The following is a 23244-nucleotide window of genomic DNA, read 5'->3' as shown; positions in this document are numbered from 1 at the left end:
GATTATTTTAGTCATAAAGTAATCTTTTGTTAAGTACGTTCTTAAAATGCAAATTGGTACCTTGCAATTTTTTTATGTACCTAACATAATAATGCTTTACTATGATTACTTTCAATGAAATGTGTATCTTTATCTGCGAGTTACATGAGTAAAGTAAAAACATTTGTCACAGAAACTACATGGATGCTTATTTAAAATATCTTGGAAACAGTTATGTTCAAAATGCCAATGAATATAAAATAGTATGATAAAAATGTTACTCAAACAACTTATTTGTTAATATTGCAATAAATATCAATAATATATATGTATACATTATTAATACGTCTGGCGTGATTATATGGATTCTAAAGCATCGTGGTTATGAAGATGTTCTGAAAAGGATTATAATTATACTTATATACTATACTATTCAGATTACATTAGACCGATATTTTGATATATAAATGTAATTTAAAAAATATATATTTAATATAACATTTAATAAAATTTTAAGTTATAAAATCTGAAATCAAAAAATCGAATTAATGTAATAATATATTGAAATATTCATGCTTACTCACCTATTCTAAAGTCAATGTAGCCCTCCCCGCCGGATATGACGAGCATCGGTGGAGGGGTTGGGGAGTGTCGGCGGGTAGTGTCGGGGGTACGGGCGGGTGAACCGGCCAGCCCTGGTACCGCCACGAAAAAGGTAACGGCATCCCGGTGTCCGTGGAAACTGAGTTGGGCATGAGCCATTGAACACCAGGGTATGGCAGCGCTAGTCGGACTGGGCGGTCGTTGTTGAACGAGTGCTACGTGACCTGAAAGAAATGTTAATAATGTACATACATATCTCAAATCAAAATCTCTTTATACATATAGGTCTATTACTGGTTCTTATGATGTAAAAATCTACCATTCGGAGTGTTTTTAAGCTAAGATTCCCTCTATTGCAGAGAAAATTTGGGAACAAAGAAAGACCTAGATGGCCTCGGTGGTCTAGCGGTTTAGCACACCGCCTTACATCCGACAGTCACAGGTTCAATTCCTCGCACGGCGCAAACATTTGTATTCATGACTATAATTATTTGTATTGGTCTGGGTATTTTCTATATATAATATGTATGTATTAACGAAAAAAACCTATGTACTTCTATCAGTTATCGAGTGCCCATAACACAAGCTTTAGCTAGCTTCACTTAGGTCTAGATGGCGCTGTGTGAGGTTTTATTAAATTATAGATAATGTAGTGACCATTATCATATGCTATTAAAAATAACTAGCACAACTAAGTGTGACGCAAACGATGTTGCGCGGGTCAGCTAGTGTCTACAAAGAGAAAATATTAGTAGACATATTGCATCTCGTTTTTTACTACATCTTGCGGAATACTATATACTAAGTTTGCTTCTACAATAAATACGAATGCACTGACCTGGCACATTGTTCCTCGCCACAGGGGGCAGTGTACCACCCACTGAGTCCCGGCTGGACCCTTCAGACAGTGGCACCGATATCACTACACCATTACTGGTTCCGATCCACAATCTGCCAGAGCTGATGAGTAGCGCCGTGATCCTAACGAGCGAGAAGCCCAATTTACCGGTGCCCAACATCTTGCTCACGTACGGCTCAATATCCACATCTTTCAGGTGTTGGTATGTGTGCGCGTGGTATAAGCGCAGTGTCGAATCCATTTTAATTGACACCTATGTAAATAAATATGGTACTTAGTACATAAAAGTATGAATAATTGTGTGTAATGATATAATAAATTTTCGAACTATATATATATGTGAATATACATATATACTATGAATCAAAGATAACAACATTAATATTATGGATATCATTACATATAGTGGTAATTACATGTGATATGGGTCTTCATATTAGTTTAGAGTATTAAATAAAATATTTGAAGTTTAAAGTGATATCTACTTAGTATGAAATTAGATGGCCATATATTACATTAGTAAAGCATTTTATATGCAACTCGAATGACAAACATACTGACGGCTCGCCTTATGTAAAGTGGCAACATTCGCCTGTATTACACCAATCATTCGGGAACATCACGTCACTAGGTACATGCCCCATTATCCTGTAATTTCACTGCCACATCTCACCGACAGATTTACAGATTACAAAGTTAGCTGCTCGGCGGTTGAAATAGAAGTACCCACGCGGATAACTTTGATAAAAACAAAATATGTGGTAATAGCTTACCCAAACACCGTCGCCGTCGCAAGCCATCTGCCGAACTTGGCTCTCCTGACGTGGATGAGCCTCCAGCGAGTACAGCAGCACCCTAGACCGTGGGTCGATCACGTGCACCTTGTTCCGGTAACCACACCACACCGTGCAACCGACCGCACTGAGGCACCGAACTGTATAAGGCGAAGTAATGATTAAAAAATAATTTCAACCATATTATATTTATATATAATTTATATACTCTTTGTCCCAGATAAATTGCATAGATTACAAGAATCAATCAATTAAGAGAGTAATATGGTACAAAAGACAGCCTCATCTTTTATGCAATCTCTTCTAAATAATCTTTGAGCAGAGGAGAAAAGACAAGTTCAGTACGAACAATATGTTATTTTATCCTGTGCAATTAATTGGGTATCAATCAAATCGATTAACACTAAATAATAAAACATGTTAAATATATGTCGTCAGTATCTATTTTTCAATTACGACAAAAATTGCGAATCACTTCAATGTAAGAGGTAACTATGACCTATATATGTGAACAGTAACACAGACATTTATCAGATGATATCAGTGATACTACTTATATGTTGCCATTTCAGAGGACCAAGATGTTATATTATCCTGTAATTTCACTGACTACATCAACATCCTGCAACCTAAACACAGTTCAAAGGAAGTTGCTTGGTGGTTCAAATAGGTGAGACTAAGATACCCACATAAACGAATTTTTACAGTCTATAATCGTGTAAATATTAATATATTACAAGATATTTCTGCAAAATTTACAACCTAAAGAAATAATATAGCCTGTATTGGTCTCTAATATTTCGCATTGGTCTCTAGCATAACATAATAACTGTATCAGTAGTTTCATGCCAGTACCTCTCAACTGAAATATCTAGCCAAACTGACGGTAAGGATAGTAATAATATACTCAGGACAATTCACATAGCACCAGCTAGTACCAAGGTAAGCAGAGCTTGTGTTATATGAACTAAGACAACTGATGTATATACATGGATATTTTATTGTAAATACATACATATTATACATAGAAAACACCCGTACCTACACAAACAATCATAGTCACGAATACATGCGAGGAATCGAACCCGCGACCATCAAAAGAAAAACGGTGTGCTAAACCACTAAACCCCAGAGACCGTATAAATTAAATATTATTAATTATTATACTTATACTTCAACTTAGTAATGATTACGAGTGTAGCCATATAATAACTACCTGAACACTTAGGGTCCCCGAGCGTGAGTTGCCAGTAATGTGAGAAGTCCCATTGGCCGTCGGCGAGCCGCGAGAATATCGCTACAGTGCCGTCAGCCAGGGCGACGATGCAGCGAGACGAACACGCTACAATGGACAGTATCGCGTCGTTTAACTTCACCCTGTATAACAATAATACGGAAATGTTATTTATTTGTTTGTAATTTCATAATATACATGACAAAATATATTTCAGATTATTGTATCAACATCTTACCCGCGCAACTTCACCTGCATCACACTTATTTGACAATAATAATTATATTTTGAATATTTTTAAATTAGCTAGATGATGGATGGATAAATGAATGTTTGTTATTCTTTCACACAAACATTACTTAACGATTTAGATGTAACTTTACGGAAATATAGTTCATACATCAAAATAACACATAGACTATCTATATGTTATTCTGATGTATAAGCTATATATCTGTAATAAAGTTTCATCAAAAGTTTCTGTAGTTTTTGCGTGAAAGAGAAACATCCATCCATACTCACAAACTTTCGCATTAATAATATTAAATTAAACGTAAGACAAAAAGAATGAAGGCATATACATATACCTTGCCAAACACTTGCTATAGTTCCCAACTGCGGAGTGAACATATAAATTGCCGCTTCTGGTGCCCAGCCACATGGTGGCCATTATTGTGGACATTTTCCGATCCTGCGGTACGTCGGTGCGGCTCTCAGCATTCGATACTTCTTGAGCAATCGCATCCACACCGGGCTCAGGCGACCCCAGATGCTCTATGGAAACAAATTATGCCACTTACATTACACTGTACATATGTCATTTCTAGGCCCTGAATAATATAATAATAATAATACACCTGGAAAATTAACACAATGTCACATAGTCTCAAGGTAAGCAGAACTTGTGCTATTATGCGTAATAGACAAGTTATATAAATACTTAGATATTTTTTTAAAATACATACATAATATACATATAAAACACTTAGACCGATACAAACAATGATAGTGAATACAAATGTTTGTACCGTGCGAAGAATCGAGCCCGCGACCATCGGAAGTAAAGCGGTGTGCTAAACAGGTAGAACACTGAGGCCGTCATCATCATATTTAACATTGTGGAAGAGATATAATACGTTTTCTTTAAACTACAAGATACGATATAACTTACTGTCTAGTTATATCGTATCTTATAGTCGATTTTAAACATTTTTTCAGTTAACGCCTACCTCGAATATTACATCAAACTAATAATAAGCAATTTGCTCTCCTGTAAAGTTAACGTTTTCGACTTACTTAAGATAATAGATGATGATAATAATAATAATAATATTCCTGAACAATTCACAGTTACTAGTCCTAAGTTAAGCAGAGCTTGTGTTATGGGTTATGCTATCTACTAGATAACTGATATATATACTTTTGTTTTTTGTAAATACATTCATAATATACATAGAAAACAGACGACGCAAACTATCATACTCATGAATACAAATGATTGTACCGTGCTAGGAATGGATCCCTCGACCATCGGAAGTAAAGCGGTGTGCTAAACCGCTAGACCACCAAGACCATCGTCATTACATTTATCATTGTGGTAGAAGTATAACACGCTTTCTTAAACTATAACATATAGAGAAATCTAGCAATCATGGCGTTGATTTAATACTTTTTCAGTCAATACCTACATCAACCTTTAATAATAAGCAATTTATTTGCCTTTAAAGTAAAAATTTTTGTCTTACTTTATATAATTGATAGAGACAAAAAAGCTATCTATACACAATTGATAATATACAAAATTATCAATATTTACCATTGATAGGTGTGGAACTGAGCGGTGGACTGCCTGGTGCGACGCCGTCTGGGGATTCCTCCACGTCTTTTACAGCCGATTCTTTAGGTACCCCAGACTCCGACTCCGCCGGTGGATCGGGTTCTTTTGTAGGGGTCGCCGGTGGTGTTAAAATTGTCCCCTTCACCTGTATTATATAAGGAATTATTAATTATAATAAATGTATATAATAATATATACATATATGTAATAATTATAATGATTTAAAATTCCTCTAATCGTGTTATCTTTAATATCTATATTTATCGTCGACTTTTCTACCGAGGTTGTTTGAAGATGTGTTTCTGTTGAAGAATAATAGTGAAGTTACTTAGGATAAAGGGTCTGACCTCTTAGTCCTTCGGAATGGTAACGTATTAGTCACGATGTACATATATATGCGTCGTTTACCACTTAGCATCAGGTGGGCTGGGAGCTTGGTTCCCATTCCAATTACACAAAAAAAGACATATATATGTACTAGTTGACCCGCGCGACTATTGAGGATACCGTGGACAGCTCACCATACAAACATCTCTGTACTAATAGAGTTCAAATTGGAAGATTCACAGTGTCTGTCTTTTACTTATCTGCATTGTGCATTCTGCATCACACTTGTCATTTATCATTACATTACGTTAAATTATATAATATATTTTTTATCCGTTCAGTAGTGCTTGCGTAAAAGAGTAACAAATTTCTATCCATTAATCTTAACTAAAAACCTTTCGACATTATAATATTAGTAAAACTTACCAATTTAGCGGAGCCAACAACAACCTCCTTATCTCCATTTTCGTCAGCACCATTCGCTACTCCCGGAACCCCGTTGCTCTGACTATCGATGGAATCGCTCTTACCCACGCAAAACAGTGATTGCTATAAAATTAATTATGCTTATTGTAACTACCATAATTGATCAATATTAGAAAATTTTGGAAAGTACAGACATATTACTTTGGTCTCGTTAATAACAATATAACAATTTTAATACTTTTTATTCTTCTCCATTTATATATTGATATTTTTGTATTATATATTGTAGGATTAAAACTCCATCAAATAATAATATAATAGTAATATAATAGACATTAATCCCTATAACCTTAGATAAGTCATTCAGAAACAATTGAAATCGACTATCGACAGTATACTTTGACGATATACTTGTTGTGAAGGCAATACTTGATACGCCTACGTTTCACTGGGTATATTTGAGTCTAAATTGATAGGGGCAAATCTTTTGCAGTATCTCGTATTATTTAAATGTGACATCTAACACAAATGTTTTTTGTATCAGTCATATTTTAACTAATAACATTTTAGTATTTTTTTACATTTTTTCTAATCGGAATAGTAAATACTTAAGTACTGAGAAGATTTTTAAATATATATTATTTACCCCTGAATGCCTCTTAGTTTCCGTTTCGGCATTCATTCTTTCTTCATACTCGCGGTAGTCGTCAGCTACTGCGCCGGGCACAGATGCTACGCATAGTATATGCTTGTCGCTCACTGGGAATGATTCTAGTACTTCTGCTGGGTTGTTGGCATCAATAATCTGTTCAGAGAAAATTATAGACGTTATTTAGACATCCAATTGAAACACAAACATTAAAATAATAAGCAACGGTAAGTGAGGAGTAAGAAAACTGTGAAATGAAATGAAATGAAATGAAATAATTTATTTGCGAAATATTGGTACAGTAGTATAATTAATACGATGCCACATGAAATCCATTGATCAGCAATATTTACCATACAGGCATGCAAATTACGTGAAGGCGCTTGTGCCACTCAAATATTCTTGGACACTGTAAAAGTTACCAAGTGACAGCCAATTCTTTAGTTTGAGTTTGAATAACGTTTGAGACCCCAGTTCTTTAATCTCTCTTGGAAGATTGTTGTACACTTTGATTGCCATACAGTATACATTTCTCTTATGTAAGTCTAATCGACACATTGGTGTGTATAGTCTATCATTAGGTCTCGTTACTCGCAGTGTTGTGTCTGTTAATTTCTTAAAATAGTCAGGATGTTCCCTTACAAATATACAAATGTCTTTAATATACATACATGGCAATGGAAGGATGTTTAATTTTTTAAAAAGAGATCGACAACTTTCTCTTACTCTGGCATCACACACAGCTCTTATACATTTCTTTTGCACGATAAATGCCCTAGTAGCATCCACAGAGTTTCCCCATATTATTAATCCATAGGATAGCTTGGAAGAAACATATCCATGATATGCGTTCAATGCAGCCTGTTTGGAAACTGATAAACGCAGTTTTCTTATTGCATGAACGAATCGGTCAAGGTTATTACATAATGCATCTATGTGAGACTTCCAATTACAATTTCTATCTACAATTATACCTAAAAATTTTGTATTGTCCACTACTTCCACAGATTGATTACAATAATTAATATTTAATTTCACATTATTCGAATTATATGTACCAAATTGTATTATCTTAGTTTTCTTTAAATTAATTTGTAAATTATTTTCAGTTAACCATTTTATAACGCTTTGTAAAGTATTAATAATTTGTCTTTCTATGTCATTTTTGTTATTACATTTTACTACTATGGTAGTATCGTCAGCGTACATAATACATTTGTGTTTTGTTATGTCAGGTAAATCATTTATATAAGTCAAAAAAATGTATGGACCAAGTATACTTCCTTGAGGTATTCCTATTTTATTTAATATTGTTCTAGATCTATAAGTTTTTTTATGTCCATTAACAACTTTGAATGTTTCAGTGCATTGTTCACGGTTCAATAGATAGCTTTTAATCCAATCATTTGCGTTTCCTCTTATTCCATAATTACATAATTTATTCAATGCTATGTTATGATTCAAGCAATCAAATGCTTTGGTCATATCCAAGAATATTGCGGCTACTTGTTCTTTATTATTTAAACCTTCTGTTATTGATTTGACCAGATCGAAACAAGCCAAAGATGTTGAACTATTTTTTATAAAACCGTATTGCTCTTGTTTTAGGATTTTGTTTTTAGTCATAAATTCATTTAGTCTGTTTAACATAGCTTTTTCAAATACTTTAGAAATAATCGGAATAAGTGCAATCGGTCTGTAATTGTTCATGTCATATGTGTTTTCTTTTTTATGTAAGGGCTTTATCACAGTTTTTTTAAGATTACAAGGAAAACAACCTTGTTCAAAAGACATATTAATAATATAGGACAGTGGTTTAGATAAATATTGGGAGCAGATTTTTAAAATCTTTGTACTAATTGCATCGTAGCCTACCGAATTTGTGTTTTTTAATGTATTAATGATCACTATTATTTCATTTTCATGTGTAGGTTTTAAAAAAATTGATTTTGCGTAATTTTTCTTGTTGACGTTATATAAATTAAAATTGCAGTTAGAATTATTATTTTCATTTTCAGTTGTAAAATTTACAAAGTAATCATTAAATAAATTACAAATAGCATTTGGATCTTTATATGCATTATAAATAGCAATGAATTTAAGTAAGTTATTTGAATTACATTACAAAAATAAAAACAATAACTTAAAAAAATATATTACTCCATTATTTTTATCTTAACATATTATACAGATTTTTTCTCAAAATGATTGTAAGAACTATATCAATATCTATTGCATGGTTTAGAAGTAAGTAGAACTTGCACTATGAGTAATATCCAACTATATAGAATTAATTCAAAACATTTTTTTATTCAAAGCACTTTATAATACACATGGAAACCACCTAAGAACACCTATAAATGTTTCTGGCGAGAAGTCGAAATCGCGGGCATCGAAAGTAAGACGGAATATATACTGTACTATACCGACTACCGAGGGAACCACATTAGATAAAAAAGAATTTATAGGTACTCAAACAGTGATATTCTAAAAAACAGACGGCTCTGGTATTTTGGTTGGACGTCAGGAAAAGTCTATCTTAATGGATATCCTACAATTACTGGATTATACATTATATTACTGATGTATAATTACTGGTCAGGTGACTAAGATCCTTACTTTACAAAGAATCCTTCACGGGAATCAACACAGTTTCAATATCTACTATATATACTATCGTCATTGTAAAAAAAGTAAACAAACCATAACAACGCCTTTCGTTTGCGTGCTGGAGCAAATCCACACAAGGGACGACAAGTTCTTCTCGAGGACCTCAACACTTTGTGTAGACTGCAACTGCTGATTTATTTCTTCCACTTCTGGAGAGTGCACAGATTGTGCTTTGCTCATTTCATATGCTGTTAAATGTCATAATAATGCAAAGATAAATAATATAAAAATATTGGTCTGATGATAAAATAATGAAATTGTACTATTATCAATTTTGTAAACAGCTGTATCCATGGCCATTTCTATTACACCTATTTTTGTTGCCGAACAGTTTTTTACCAAAGGTAGACTAAATAATCGTCTGCTTCGTTACCTTACTGAAATAGGATAGACCTATTTCAGTAATAACCAGTAGTTTCGGTTGGAGGGTGCAACTATGAAGTATATGAGGCATGATATAACATCTTAATTCTTTGGAATAACAATGTATAGGTGGTATCACTTATGTCAAATGATTCGTTGATAAGGTTGTGAAATTCGCATCGGATCTTAGTCATATTGAATAGCAACGCATGAATGTTGATAACGTGATGTCCATAGTGCTGTTCATAGATATAGGCATTTACCGTTTACTATTAAGTGGATTGTCATCTTGTTTGTCATTCCAATAGCATAAATAAAATATTAAATCAAAGCCCGAGCGGTTTGCTTTATAAATATATAGATCATTTGTTTGATCCATGAAATACTTAAAATAAAAGAAAGATTAACTAAATTAAGAGTATTTTACGCCACAAATGGAAACAATGGTGCAAGAATAAATCTATATTAAAAATGTATAATTTAAAATCGTGTAAAAAATACACTAAAAACAGTCGAATAGAGAATATATTTTTGAGGACGTATATTACAATTTAACAAACTGGATGTACTAACCTAGGCACATTTCGTTCTTATCCTCTTTGGCATAGAACACACTTTCGCCAATCATGCAGCCGCCGTCTGGGGTTCGACCACCGTTGAGGTTCACGGCAGCGGCACATAGTAGAGTCATACGAGGCTCCGTCTCCGCTATAGGTCTGTACACAAAAAATTCAGATTCTTAGTTATTTAAAATATGTATGAGTATATGTGCATAGTCTGTATATATAACTGTATATTTTGTTGTCACTTAACCCCTACTAAATGGCTGAACCGATTTGGATGTTTATTTTCTATATATTTCAATGAGCCTCTAAATGGCTTGACAACACAATTGAACCCTGAAGATAGCGCTGCTTTTCCTCGGCGCCATCTGACAGTTCCACAAGTATATATTTGTCTGAAAAGATCTATCAATTTTCCGGATTTAACTTCTTGGCGAACTCTTCATTCCGAATTTCGCAGTAGAATCACATAATGACTATTAAAAAATCTTATTTTATCATTACTCTTAATAGCAATTATTTCTATTCTATTTACCTGCAGAATACGGGGACGGGCACCGGCACTCCCCCTGATGACAGCGAGGTGCACGGGCTGGGCCCCTTTTGACCTTGCCCGGTTTTCCCTGGCAGACTCCAGCCGTAGGCCTGCGTGCGCCCATCTTCTTTACGTACGTGCGCCCGAACCTACGCCGACCATTATTTAGTCTAATGTTTTATTAAATCGATTAATCACTAAATAATAAATTGGTATAAAATATTCTACAAATAAATGTAATTCATTTTCATAAATAAACAATAAATCCATCAAGTAGTGAAATGGACTTCCGCAAAATAACACCTACCTAATTCGATTAAATAGATATCATTTTTTGGGTACAATAAAAAAATTCAGAATGTAATTATGTTTTATATGTTTTAAACATATGCTGTATGTCTATGAAAAGATAACCATTTTCCTTTAACAAATATAATGAAAGTAACATTCATCAAAAGAATCTTAGCAGTGTTACATTTTACAAACGTAGGGTATTACGTTAATAATAATCCATATTTCGTAAATATAAACCCCTTGCGTACTTAGACATGCTAAACAATAAAACATGATTGCTTCTGGATACTTCTACTTTTTACCTCATGATTATGATTTTATGTCTCTCCCCAATAATAGTAGATGCAGAATACAATGTACCGTTGTTAATCGACTGTATGTACTGTACCTATATCATTTTACGAATCAGTAAGACAATATACAATATTTCAAAAATATTGATCTAAAATATTAAATACAAAAAAAAAAACAATATAATAATAATTCTACACAAAAAATAATAATAGTATATCTTTAAATAATGTAAGTAAACGTTAAAAAATAACCACAATATCACCAACCACAGTATCTTAAATAAAAAAAAAAATTGTTATCTGTTTAAAATGCGCAAATGAAAAATGGAAAGTGGAAAGTGGACTGTATATTTGATTTTTAGGATGAAAGGAGGCAAGGTACCTGGATTACTCGATGTCTTCCCGGAGGCCGGCCGTCCTTTCGTTCTTGTACGATGCTGCACCAGCACACTATGACACTTCACAACACACAAATATTGTCTATATGCAAAAATATACAAAATCAGTTTATATATTGTCCAAAATACTAATTTTAATGCGGATGAAAAAACTATGATAGCCACCGTTCAACGATCTCCGAATGACTACGTGCGCGACAGCCCGAGTCTCGCCGATCGGGCTCGAGCGAAACATCTCTGTCCTTTTCAGATTCCTTGCCAAGGAAAGAGATAGATGTGGAGAGGACGTTAGGAAAGGAAAATAGGTATACAGGCGCAAACATCCCCCCCCCACTTGAAGGATCCCTTCAAAAAAAAAAGCAAATGCAAAACAAACTAACTAAAATGTAGGATACTAACCAAACTAATAATATATTTAACAAGAGAACGGAGCTTAACTATATTTACTATTTACTGATTAGGAAGTGGGCACAGACGAACTACTGGTCGTAGATACGAGCCAGATGAAGTTCGGACTCTAGCTATTCTAATAATGTCATCTTTCGCGGGAAAAATTTCTTCAATGATACCCAAAGGCCAATGAAGAGGAGGTGCGTTATCTATAATAATTATTACAACATTGCCCACTGCTATGGGATTCGACGGAGTATTCCATTTCTGACGCGTTGTCAATGTATGCAAATATGAACGTCTCCACCGAGACCAAAATGACTGTACTAATTTGGTAAGTAATGAATGACGTTGATTAAGATCAATTTCATTACCACCAAGAGTTGGTGCAGGCAAATATTTCAATGGTGTTGATGTCAAGAAATGGGCCGGCGTTAAAGCAAGCGGTTCGGATGGATCCGATGTTAACGTGCGACACAATGGTCGACTATTCATTACTGCTTCCACTTGCGTGAGAACAGTGCTAAGCTCCTCAAAAGTGAGAATCTGATCTCCTACTACTTTATATAGGTGACTCTTCAGACTCTTGATATTAGATTCCCAGTTCCCACCGAAATGTGGGGCCGCTGGGGGATTAAGATGCCATTCAATGCGATTTTCAGCTAAGACGTGCGAAAATTCTGAATTAAAATATTTTGAAACTAAAAGTTTATGCAATTCATCTAAATATCCTCTAGCTCCTATAAAGTTCGTCCCGTTGTCCGAATACAAATGCGTTACTGGTCCGCGACGAGATAAGAAACGCTTAAACGCCAATAGAAAACAAGCTGCGCTTAAGTCAGAAGCCAACTCAATGTGAATAGCCCTAGTGGTTAGACACACAAATAAACAAATATACGCTTTACGCGCACGTATGCCACGGCCACGGTGCGGTGTTACCTTTATTGGACCAGCAAAATCTGTACCGGTATGAATAAATGCTTTAACGGATGGCGTTACACGACAAGCGGGATGATTTGACATTTCGGGAAAAACTTGTTTAGGGCGCAATCTAAAGCAACGGTTACACTTATGTATTCGACTACGAATAATGTTACGGGCCGAAAATATCCAATAATTTTCTCTAAGAATTGACATCAACAAATCAGGGCCAGCGTGGCAGTGAATTTTGTGAAAGTAATCGATTAATAAATTCATTACATGACCGTTACGCGGTAGTACTATAGGGTGTTGTTTTTGATAACTCAAATCAGAGTTCTGAAGACGTCCACCAACAAGTACAATACCATTTTCTAAAAATGGTTTCAGTCTACGAAATGCGATACTACAATGTTTACCAGATTGCATAGCTTTAATTTCATGCGAAAAGTGAAACTTCTGCAATTGCCTAATTAATTTATACTCCGCGAAGCGTAAATCAAATGCGGTAATGTATTTGCGATGCGGGAGCAGTCTAACAAAACGACAAATATAAACAATACATCTTAACAATTTACACCACGACGAGAACTGATCTGCTAATTTTAACAAAATTAAACTAGGTTCGATTTCAGAAACTAATAATGCTTGCGTTTTTTCCTCGGGAGGATTCGATATACTAGTGGGATTGAACTCCGCTATCTTCCACTCGCTAGGGCTCGACGATAACCAGGGTGGACCATGGAACCACAACGGATGATCGATAATTTGTGCGGGTGTCAATCCGCGCGATAGACAGTCAGCAGGATTGTCTATACCCGAAACATGACGGAAACTATCTGGTGCTAAATAAGACTGCAACTGAGATACGCGATTGCCAACAAAAGTATCCCATCTATGGGGCGACGAATAAATCCAACAAAGTGTCACAGTTGAGTCAGAAAATGCGATAACATTGCTAATAGTGAGACGCTTACTACAAGTGTCACACACAATTCTAATGAGTTTTGCGAGTACTAATGCGGCGCACAGCTCTAGCCGTGCCAAAGATACCGTTTTGGTAGGCGAAACCCTAGATTTTGAACACATCAAGTGAACGCTATTAATTCCATTATTACTAACATGCAAATAAACTACTGCTCCGTATGCCTTTTCGCTGGCATCAGCAAAACCTACTACAGTAACGACGCTATCTCTCGTTATATCAACATGACGCGGAAAACTAATTTTATTTAATAAATGCAATTCACTACGGTACTGGCTCCATAGTTTTACTATCGATGCAGGCGGCGCGTCATCCCAATCACACTTCAATAACCATAATTGTTTCACAAGTAACTTTGCGTATAAAACCACAGGTCCCAAAAAACCCATTAGATCCCATAACCTAGCTACGCATGACAATATAGCGCGCTTAGTGCACTGCTCATTAGGCGGGTTTATTTGAATGCGAAATAAATCTGTGCGGGGCGACCAAGATAAACCTAAAACTTTATGGGTGTCAGTTTCATCAAACTCCTTAAGCGCCGCGAGTCTATGAGAAATAGGAATTGAGTTAAGAACTATTTGCGAATTACTTGTCCACTTAACTAAATCGAAACCAGCTGTTTTAAAAATGCGATCATCTCAGTGGACAATTTTACCCCTTCTTCCTCTGAGTCGACTGAATGGACTACGTCGTCCATGTATAACCCTAATTCTAAAACATCCCTAGCATGCGGGAAGGAGTCTCCAACATCCTCAGCGAGCTGTTTAATTGTACGCAATGCGTGAAACGGACTAGATTTAACACCAAAGCAAACACGATTAAATTGATAGGTAACAATGGGATCGGTGGGTGAAAAACGATACAATAGTCGTTGAAATTTACGGTCCTCTTCACGAACCTCTATGCACAAAAACATTTGTCGCACGTCTGCGGACAGTGCGACCGCGAATAACCGAAAATTAATTATTATATCAAAAAGATTACCCTGTAAATTTTCGCCACAAAACAAAATATCATTTAATGAAATGGAACTAGTAGTTTTCGCGCTAGCGTCTAAAACAATTCTTAATTTAGTGGTCGTCTTATCCTCACGAACCACTCCATGATGCGGTATAACGTATGAAAGCGATTTATCTTCACACGCCGACGTAGGTGCGGGTGAGATGTACCCCTTATCTATATAATCGAGAATGACATCGTCATAAGCTAATTTAAATGCGGGTGAAGCAATTAATTTTCGTTCCAAACATAAAAATCGTTTTTTAGCCAACTGATAAGAATCGCCCAGTGTGGACGGATCCTTACAAAATGGTAAAGCCACAATATACCTACCACTGATCGGGTCGCGTTTTGTAGTACTACTATAATATTTTTCGCACGCGTTATCTTCTGGACTTTTAATAGGAGGTACGTATATCTCCTCTAAATCCCAAAATCTTTTAATTAAATTGTCCAGAGAATTCGATACTATAGCACAACACGTCGTTACAGTGTTGTTACAAAAAGTAGCAGGCGCGGGTCCTACAACAATATATCCCAACGTGGTTTCCCAAGCATAGGGAGAACCTAACTGACCTTCAATTTTATTTGTAAGCAATAAATGATGAAACAATGATGCGCCCAATAACATGTCGATGTCACCTGGACAGCTATACGTGTCATCAGCCAATGGTAACACGTCAAAATCAGACAACTTGCACCTATCTACAGTCATATTAGGCAAACGTTCCGTAATCCTATCCACTACCAATGCATCTAACTCGTACGAAATATTCCAATTAAATCGGGAGTGTATTTTAATATTTACTAATGTGTCGACAGCCTTATTCGTACCGCCGATACCTTTTACTAATAAATTTGTCTTGCGTCGGTTACATAAACCCAATTTTTCACATGTACTATTAGTAATAAAATTACTTTGCGAAGCGTTATCTAATAAACAGCGAACCAAACATTCCCTACCATAAACATCGTAAACAATAACTCGTGCGGTCGCCAACAAAATAGTATTGTGAGTGGTTTTGTTAACTAGTTGTGTACTGCATAACGCAATGTCCGCGGCCGTCGCGTTACTAGTATTCGCTATCTGTGAGTTATAATGTGATGCGCGCGGTGCATCAGTGAGACGCGGCGGCGCGTACGGCGAGAGAGGCGCGGGCGGCGCGGGCGGCGCGGCAGGGGCGAGCGGCGCGAGTGGCGCGGCGGCGGGTGCGGCGGGCGACCGGTCGCGGCCGTTTTGTGCATACGGCCTGCCGGTGTTACTAACGAAATGCAACATCGAATGATGTTTTCTATTACACACCTTACAATTAATACCAGAATTACAATTTGCTATTTTATGTTTACTACTCAAACAATTTAGACAGTAACTATGACCTCTAACAAATAAATATCGATCGTATGGGGACATATTACAAAAAGCGGCACATTTATACAAATTATCATGTGGCACTGACGAATTGCATAAAGAACAAAACTGTTTGACCATATTATTATTGTTTACATTCGCCCGTGTACACTGTGTTGTACTAGAATACGTGTGTGTTTGTTTAGTTATTCTGGGAACGACACGTTCGGACTTATTTTGATGTAATTTTACAAAAGGAGTTCTGTGCAATATTTTAATTTGTTCACGTAAAAATGTAACTAAGCTATCGAAACTGGGTATCACAGAACCGCGGTATTCCATATCGAACAAACGAACTATATCTGGGTCTAAACGTTTTAATGCGAGGTATAAAAATACAAATTCTGCTAAATTATCCAATTTTAGGTTTTTTAAGGCCGCAACAGATGATGCGAACTTATCAACGAATGATTCTAGACTTTCAGCGGTTGTACTAGACATAGGTTTTAAGTTAAAAATATTATCCAAATAAGTTGTTGCTTGAAACCGCAGATCTTCATATCTATTAACCAATGTCTCGTAAATAATACTATAATTGGATGCGCACGGAGTTAAGCCTGCGCATACAGACCTAGCCTGCCCCGTGAGTTTACCTAACAGATAATGCAATTTTTCCAAATCCGTAAGTGAGTCGTTATTATGTACTGCTGACAAGAAAGTAGAATGAAATAAATTCCAAACTGTCACATCTCCTGAAAATTCAGGAATTTGGAGGGCTGGTAATTTTGGTCTAGAACTCTTAATCGGCTCAGATGCTGATATATTAGGTTTAGAATCGTGTGACAGATTCAACTTTGTAATCTGTCTTTTTATATAACAATACAAATCTTCAAATGCCAGCCAAGCCTGATGGCTGGGCTGATGATTAGGTTTCAACCTTGTTTCTATAGCGTTTATAGATTCCAACGTACTTAAATAGTCGTTCCGTATAGAATCCAACGATTCAACTTTTGATAAAAACAATTCAATAGAAACATCGTCAACTAAATTTTTTGCAGAATTATAAATACTTTGAACCCGCTCGAAATAAGCTGACCTTCTTGAGATCAAATTGTTTAATTTAATTTCTAAGTCGGATAACGACATTTTGCTATAATTACTATATACCTACTATTAAAATTAACAAATGCGTAACAAAATTCGAGATTGTTCTATTGTAATACAAGTAGTAGTTTTATAACTACCTACAACTAATACGCGATAATTGAACTATTCATAAATGCATACGTAACAAACTGATGCGAAATGGAATAACTCGAAGTGATTTTATGATGGCTATAACGCGGTATGCGTGAAGTACCTACCTATTATGCTTATTTGAATTATACTACTAATTGCGGGGTGCAGCAGAAAGAACCAAATGGCTATATAATATCCGGCCGAAGTGGCCAAAAAATGGTGTTTAAAATGCGCAAATGAAAAATGGAAAGTGGAAAGTGGACTGTATATTTGATTTTTAGGATGAAAGGAGGCAAGGTACCTGGATTACTCGATGTCTTCCCGGAGGCCGGCCGTCCTTTCGTTCTTGTACGATGCTGCACCAGCACACTATGACACTTCACAACACACAAATATTGTCTATATGCAAAAATATACAAAATCAGTTTATATATTGTCCAAAATACTAATTTTAATGCGGATGAAAAAACTATGATAGCCACCGTTCAACGATCTCCGAATGACTACGTGCGCGACAGCCCGAGTCTCGCCGATCGGGCTCGAGCGAAACATCTCTGTCCTTTTCAGATTCCTTGCCAAGGAAAGAGATAGATGTGGAGAGGACGTTAGGAAAGGAAAATAGGTATACAGGCGCAAACATTATCTTTTAATAAGAAAGTGTATTTTCAATTGAGTGTACATATTATTATTGTAATAAAAATATAATTAGGTTCCACTACTATTGCACTTGTCACATGACAACTTATATGCATTAAGTAAATAATAAAGCATCTAATTTTAATTTTTATGTTTTTAACTTTGTTCATGTCCTTTATATGTTGGTGCAATAAAGTGTTATAATAATAATAATAATAATAATCTATTATATTTTTTATTCATAACTTACACATCTCTATTTACAAATTATAAAATGTATATACAGTTTTAATAGTAAACTACATCGTGTAATTTAGTTTAAGTAAAATTTTGCTTTAGATATTAGCTTTGTAGTAGTTAAAGAATTAGTATATTTATAAATAAAAATCTAAATTAATAATGATTGTTTTGAATTAAGTAAATGATAGATAAAGAGATAGATGATGATAAGAACCTAGTCAATTTTGTTTATAGTATAGATACAATTAAACAATGCATTATTGTTACATTTAAAATATGTGTAAAACAATAAATATATAAAAAAATATTTCATTAAATACTGTATCAGGCACTGAAATTGCTTAATTCATTATTTATAACAAAAATAAATTAAAATAATTCTATAACATGTTTTGTAATATTTCATTACTTTGGACAAATAAATATAAATGATTAATATTGTACAATGAATTAGGCTCATTTTGATTATAAAACAATAATCATATAAACAGAATAAAAGAAACCAATACCAACATGTAACACAATCATAAAACATAAATTATATATCACAAAAGATCTAATAATAATCATCACCATATACATATAAAACTAAATACTGAACTTAAAAACACTACTAATGTATTCTATAAATAAAAAAACATATATATATATATCACTTATAAACATCATTGAGCATTGTCACTTGGTTATATTCATTAAAATTGGTTGTTTAGATTCCCGTCACTGTTTCAACTGAAAACAAAAAGAGGCATAGGAATAATGTCTAGCCAACAAAATGTACGAGAATAAAACATGTTCCAGAATTAACAACCTTTATTTTACTTTTCAATTATAAAATTAGTGTTTCATGTAATAAATTGTTTAAATAAATTAACATATATTTTGTTTAATCAAGTATGTACTTGGTAACAATTTCGTTTGCAAAGTATTATAGTGTATGATTGTTTTTGTGTTGCTTGCTTAATACGCGTAATTTTTACGTTATCGTAAATACTAGTTTCTTCGATTTATAATAAACAAAACAGTGATGTTTTACTCTCAAATTCCTTAGTTATATTATAAAAGGTTAATATGGAACCTACAATTTATCTGATTTAATTCTGGTACATGTTATATTTTAATTATAAGCCAGTATGGAGTGAGGTATCGGGATATTTTATTAACATTTAGTATGAATCAATATTAAAGAAAAAATTATATTAAAAAATTGTATTATATATAAATAAGTAGATCGTTTATATTTCATAATTTTAAGTATTTAAAGTCTTTCATCAAAGGATAAAATGAAAAGGTGTCAGTATGTTTAGTAATGTAAGTTGGACTCCAATCTGTATTTAGTCTCTAATCTAGGCTATTGTGTGTAAAGTAAGTTAAGTAAATATTAATCATAATATTATGTACACATACAATAAATACAGCATATTTAGTTCATAGATTTCAAAATATATATAAAGGATATTACAACATATGTATCAATCTTTTGATTGATAGATATATTAAGTTCATATATAATCTCTTAAGGAATAGGCAGAGATACATGTTTGTAAGTTGGTTAAAGAAAAATTCGAGGTATAGAATAAATATGTGTTTTCTATGGAATTGAAAGTACAAGCAATCTGATGGATCACCTACTGGTAAGCGTTAACTGTCGCCTATATGCATGCAACACTGCGGACATCACGTTATCACGTGATACTTTTACCAGTCATGGTATTCTATTTCAGAGGACTAAGATGTCATGCCTCTTAACCTGTAAATTCTAAACTTAAGTGAGATAACAAAACCATGATGTCAACTGCTCCGAATTATCACCTCTTTGTGGATACTGGCTTATAAAACATTTATACTCATATAAGAGATGTTAAGGATTCAGCAACGAAAATCACATCCAAAGCCAAATTACAAGTAAGCACACTTAACATTACAGACATGCACTGATATAAGGAGCAGACAGGAAAGTTATCACTAATTCTTGAATAACTTTTGCAAGTGACCGAATCTAAATAAATTCTAATTATTTAATCGCTATATAGCGACATTTAGATTTTATAAATATAAAATAGTACTACTAAATAAATTCAGCTCATCAATCAAAACATAATTATTTGCAGTAATATATGTAAAGTAATAATTACTAGCAACCCGCCCGGCTTCGCACGGGCTCAATATTTGTTTAACTTTTAAACTGTTCGACACCAACGTACTAACCTATTTATTTGGATAAAACAAGCCGGTTCTATGTATTTATAAAAAAATGTATCTAAGTAATTATATTGTATACTTAATTATTATTGCTATAATAGCTTGAGTTATGACACGAGCTCTACTTAGCTTGGGATTTGATGGTGGTGTGTGAATGGGCTATAATCAATTGTTTTAAGCATTTACTGGCGATTACAAAATATACATGTGTTTGTATAAAAAACACATGAAACTAACGCGTTCTATTTGAGAATGACGTTACATACCTAAATATTAACTAATAGTGATCTTACACCATTCCTCCAAAACCCGTTGATAATTTTAAACCTACACAACCATCACATTCATCGAAACTGACTTTTCTCTATGTAGTGATTTATCCGGTAACTAAATATATGCATATGGGTATGTATATTCACAACGTACAATATTAATCATTTTTATAATGTTAAGCAATTACAAAGTTTATACAGCTTCTATGTTAGTGTGAACACAGCAAATGCTTTCTGGTATGATAAAATGAACAATGTAATGTGTTTTAAATATAGAAAAAAGAAATGAATATGCATAATTTCTTTTTGTATGTATAAAACACAAGTGTTGTTGTTTCATAATAATAAAAATAGCAATATAATTATGAGTTTCAACACTTTTATATAATAATAATATGAAAGTGGCATTATTACATTGATAGTAGATTTTATCTAATGATATCTACTCATAATCGAGCACTAAGGAAATGCCAATGTTTTTCATATGATTTTGAAAATTATGAACCTCCAATAATGCATGTTGAAATCCATTACAACAACAAGCGTTTTTCTCTGAATACGATCACTCTTTGAAAACAATGAAGGTATATTTACACAAGAAGGTATATTTATACTTTACCAAACACAATACAAAATTATTTCATTATTCATTGATATACAATTATACCATATTTAACATCTCGCCATGGGTTTATACCCATGGCGAGATGTTAAATGTATGTATTATTATTAATACTGTTCCTTTAAGCAAGAAGCTACTGTTGCTAATTTCAATCTATTTTAGTTATTAAACTATTTTGCTTTACCATTTCTTGATTTAATAAAAAGGACAAACTGTCCATTAATATAGTTTTGCAAAATTTTTATTAATAATCAATGATACATGGATTAAGGTAGTATAAATACACCTTTATGTACTGATACTAATATCATTAGATCTATAACACAAATTACGTACAGAATAAGAATAATATAAACATTGGCGCCACCTACGGTCAAGTTGGGCTTGAATACATACCTGACGGAATTGCTCGCTCCGCTCATGCCGCCTGTGATGATGATCTGTAAGCTGAGTCTCAAGGAAGTCGGCAGACGTGCGGGAGTGTCTCATGGCTGGTTGAGGGGCCGCTACTGCACGTAAGTGAGGCGTTGATAGAGGCCGCTGTGGTCTCTCGCTTGTACTGTAATTATATTATTTATAGGTCATTTGCGGGTCTGCAAACTTCATGTAAATATAATACAAATATCCCCGAAGCTAATGATTACATAAGATCAATTTGATAATAGAACATTTAATGATCTGCGTACTTTGTATGTATATTTATAATTAATTAATAAAAAGTAATGAGTGCATTTCTCAACTAAGTGTATGTTAATATGTAATAATATATTATATCTCCATCAACATCATCAATATTCCCAAATAATCATACTGCAATACAGTAAATATTTATATATCTGATAAGCAACTATTATTAAAATTGTTGCTGTAAATAATTTGTTTCATAATTTTAATACATATCCATCTAAATTTAAGGTTTTTATTTTATTTTGAACTATTTTGATGCTGTTGGTCGCAGTTGGCCTTTACAGTTTCTCCGGATGAACATGCGAGCGAGTGTGGAAGACTCGCTCGCATGTTCGTAAGATCTTACAGACTGACTGAAAGTTAACACTACCAGAGAGATAATTAAGTTTACTCTGATGACATTAGAGAGTCCCTGAATTATTTTATAATGTTATAAAAGTAATATGTTATCCTTTGTATTAATATAAAAATATTTGTTGAAAAGACAAGTTACAGATATAGGAAATGCAGTTTTATAAATATGTATATACAGACCATGCCAATTTATAAAGATAATAAACTGATATCGCGCGTCGTATATAATAATCTATATATACCTTCGCGTCATAGACTAATCAAAAGCATGGGATATTAAATTGCCTCACGCGTTGCCACTCCTAAATAATAAACTGTTATATTATCAACTAATAGCATATTTCGACGAATATTATCATCATTCAACGCAAGCAAACTTTTTATTATATAGCATCATAGAAAAGAGCTGATGCCTAAATATTGTTCATTTTTTCTAAACCCTTCTCATATAATAATATATGTAAATACTATCATCATTGCCTTGCCTTTATCCCATTATTTGGGGTCGGCGCAGTATGTCATTCT

At 34.0% G+C, this 23244-nt stretch overlaps 1 protein-coding gene across 1 annotated transcript in view; it reads right to left on the bottom strand.

The window, feature by feature from the left end:
- Positions 1 to 23244, bottom strand: part of LOC131849355 (JNK-interacting protein 3) — a 45104-nt gene that overhangs the window by 5113 nt on the left and 16747 nt on the right. Inside the window, 12 exon segments of the mRNA XM_059199418.1 lie at positions 564 to 806; positions 1421 to 1694; positions 2215 to 2375; positions 3452 to 3612; positions 4057 to 4264; positions 5286 to 5451; positions 6060 to 6182; positions 6706 to 6864; positions 9412 to 9566; positions 10315 to 10457; positions 10840 to 10988; positions 22075 to 22237. Of these exon segments, the coding sequence (XP_059055401.1) occupies positions 564 to 806; positions 1421 to 1694; positions 2215 to 2375; positions 3452 to 3612; positions 4057 to 4264; positions 5286 to 5451; positions 6060 to 6182; positions 6706 to 6864; positions 9412 to 9566; positions 10315 to 10457; positions 10840 to 10988; positions 22075 to 22237 (2105 nt within the window).

Source organism: Achroia grisella, unplaced genomic scaffold, assembly GCF_030625045.1.
Source record: "Achroia grisella isolate CSIRO2021 unplaced genomic scaffold, CSIRO_AGI_Agris_v1 utg640, whole genome shotgun sequence".
Taxonomy (NCBI): Eukaryota; Metazoa; Arthropoda; class Insecta; order Lepidoptera; family Pyralidae; genus Achroia; species Achroia grisella.
The sequence above is the reverse complement of the archived record's forward strand: the minus strand, read 5'-3'. Positions and strand labels throughout refer to the sequence as shown.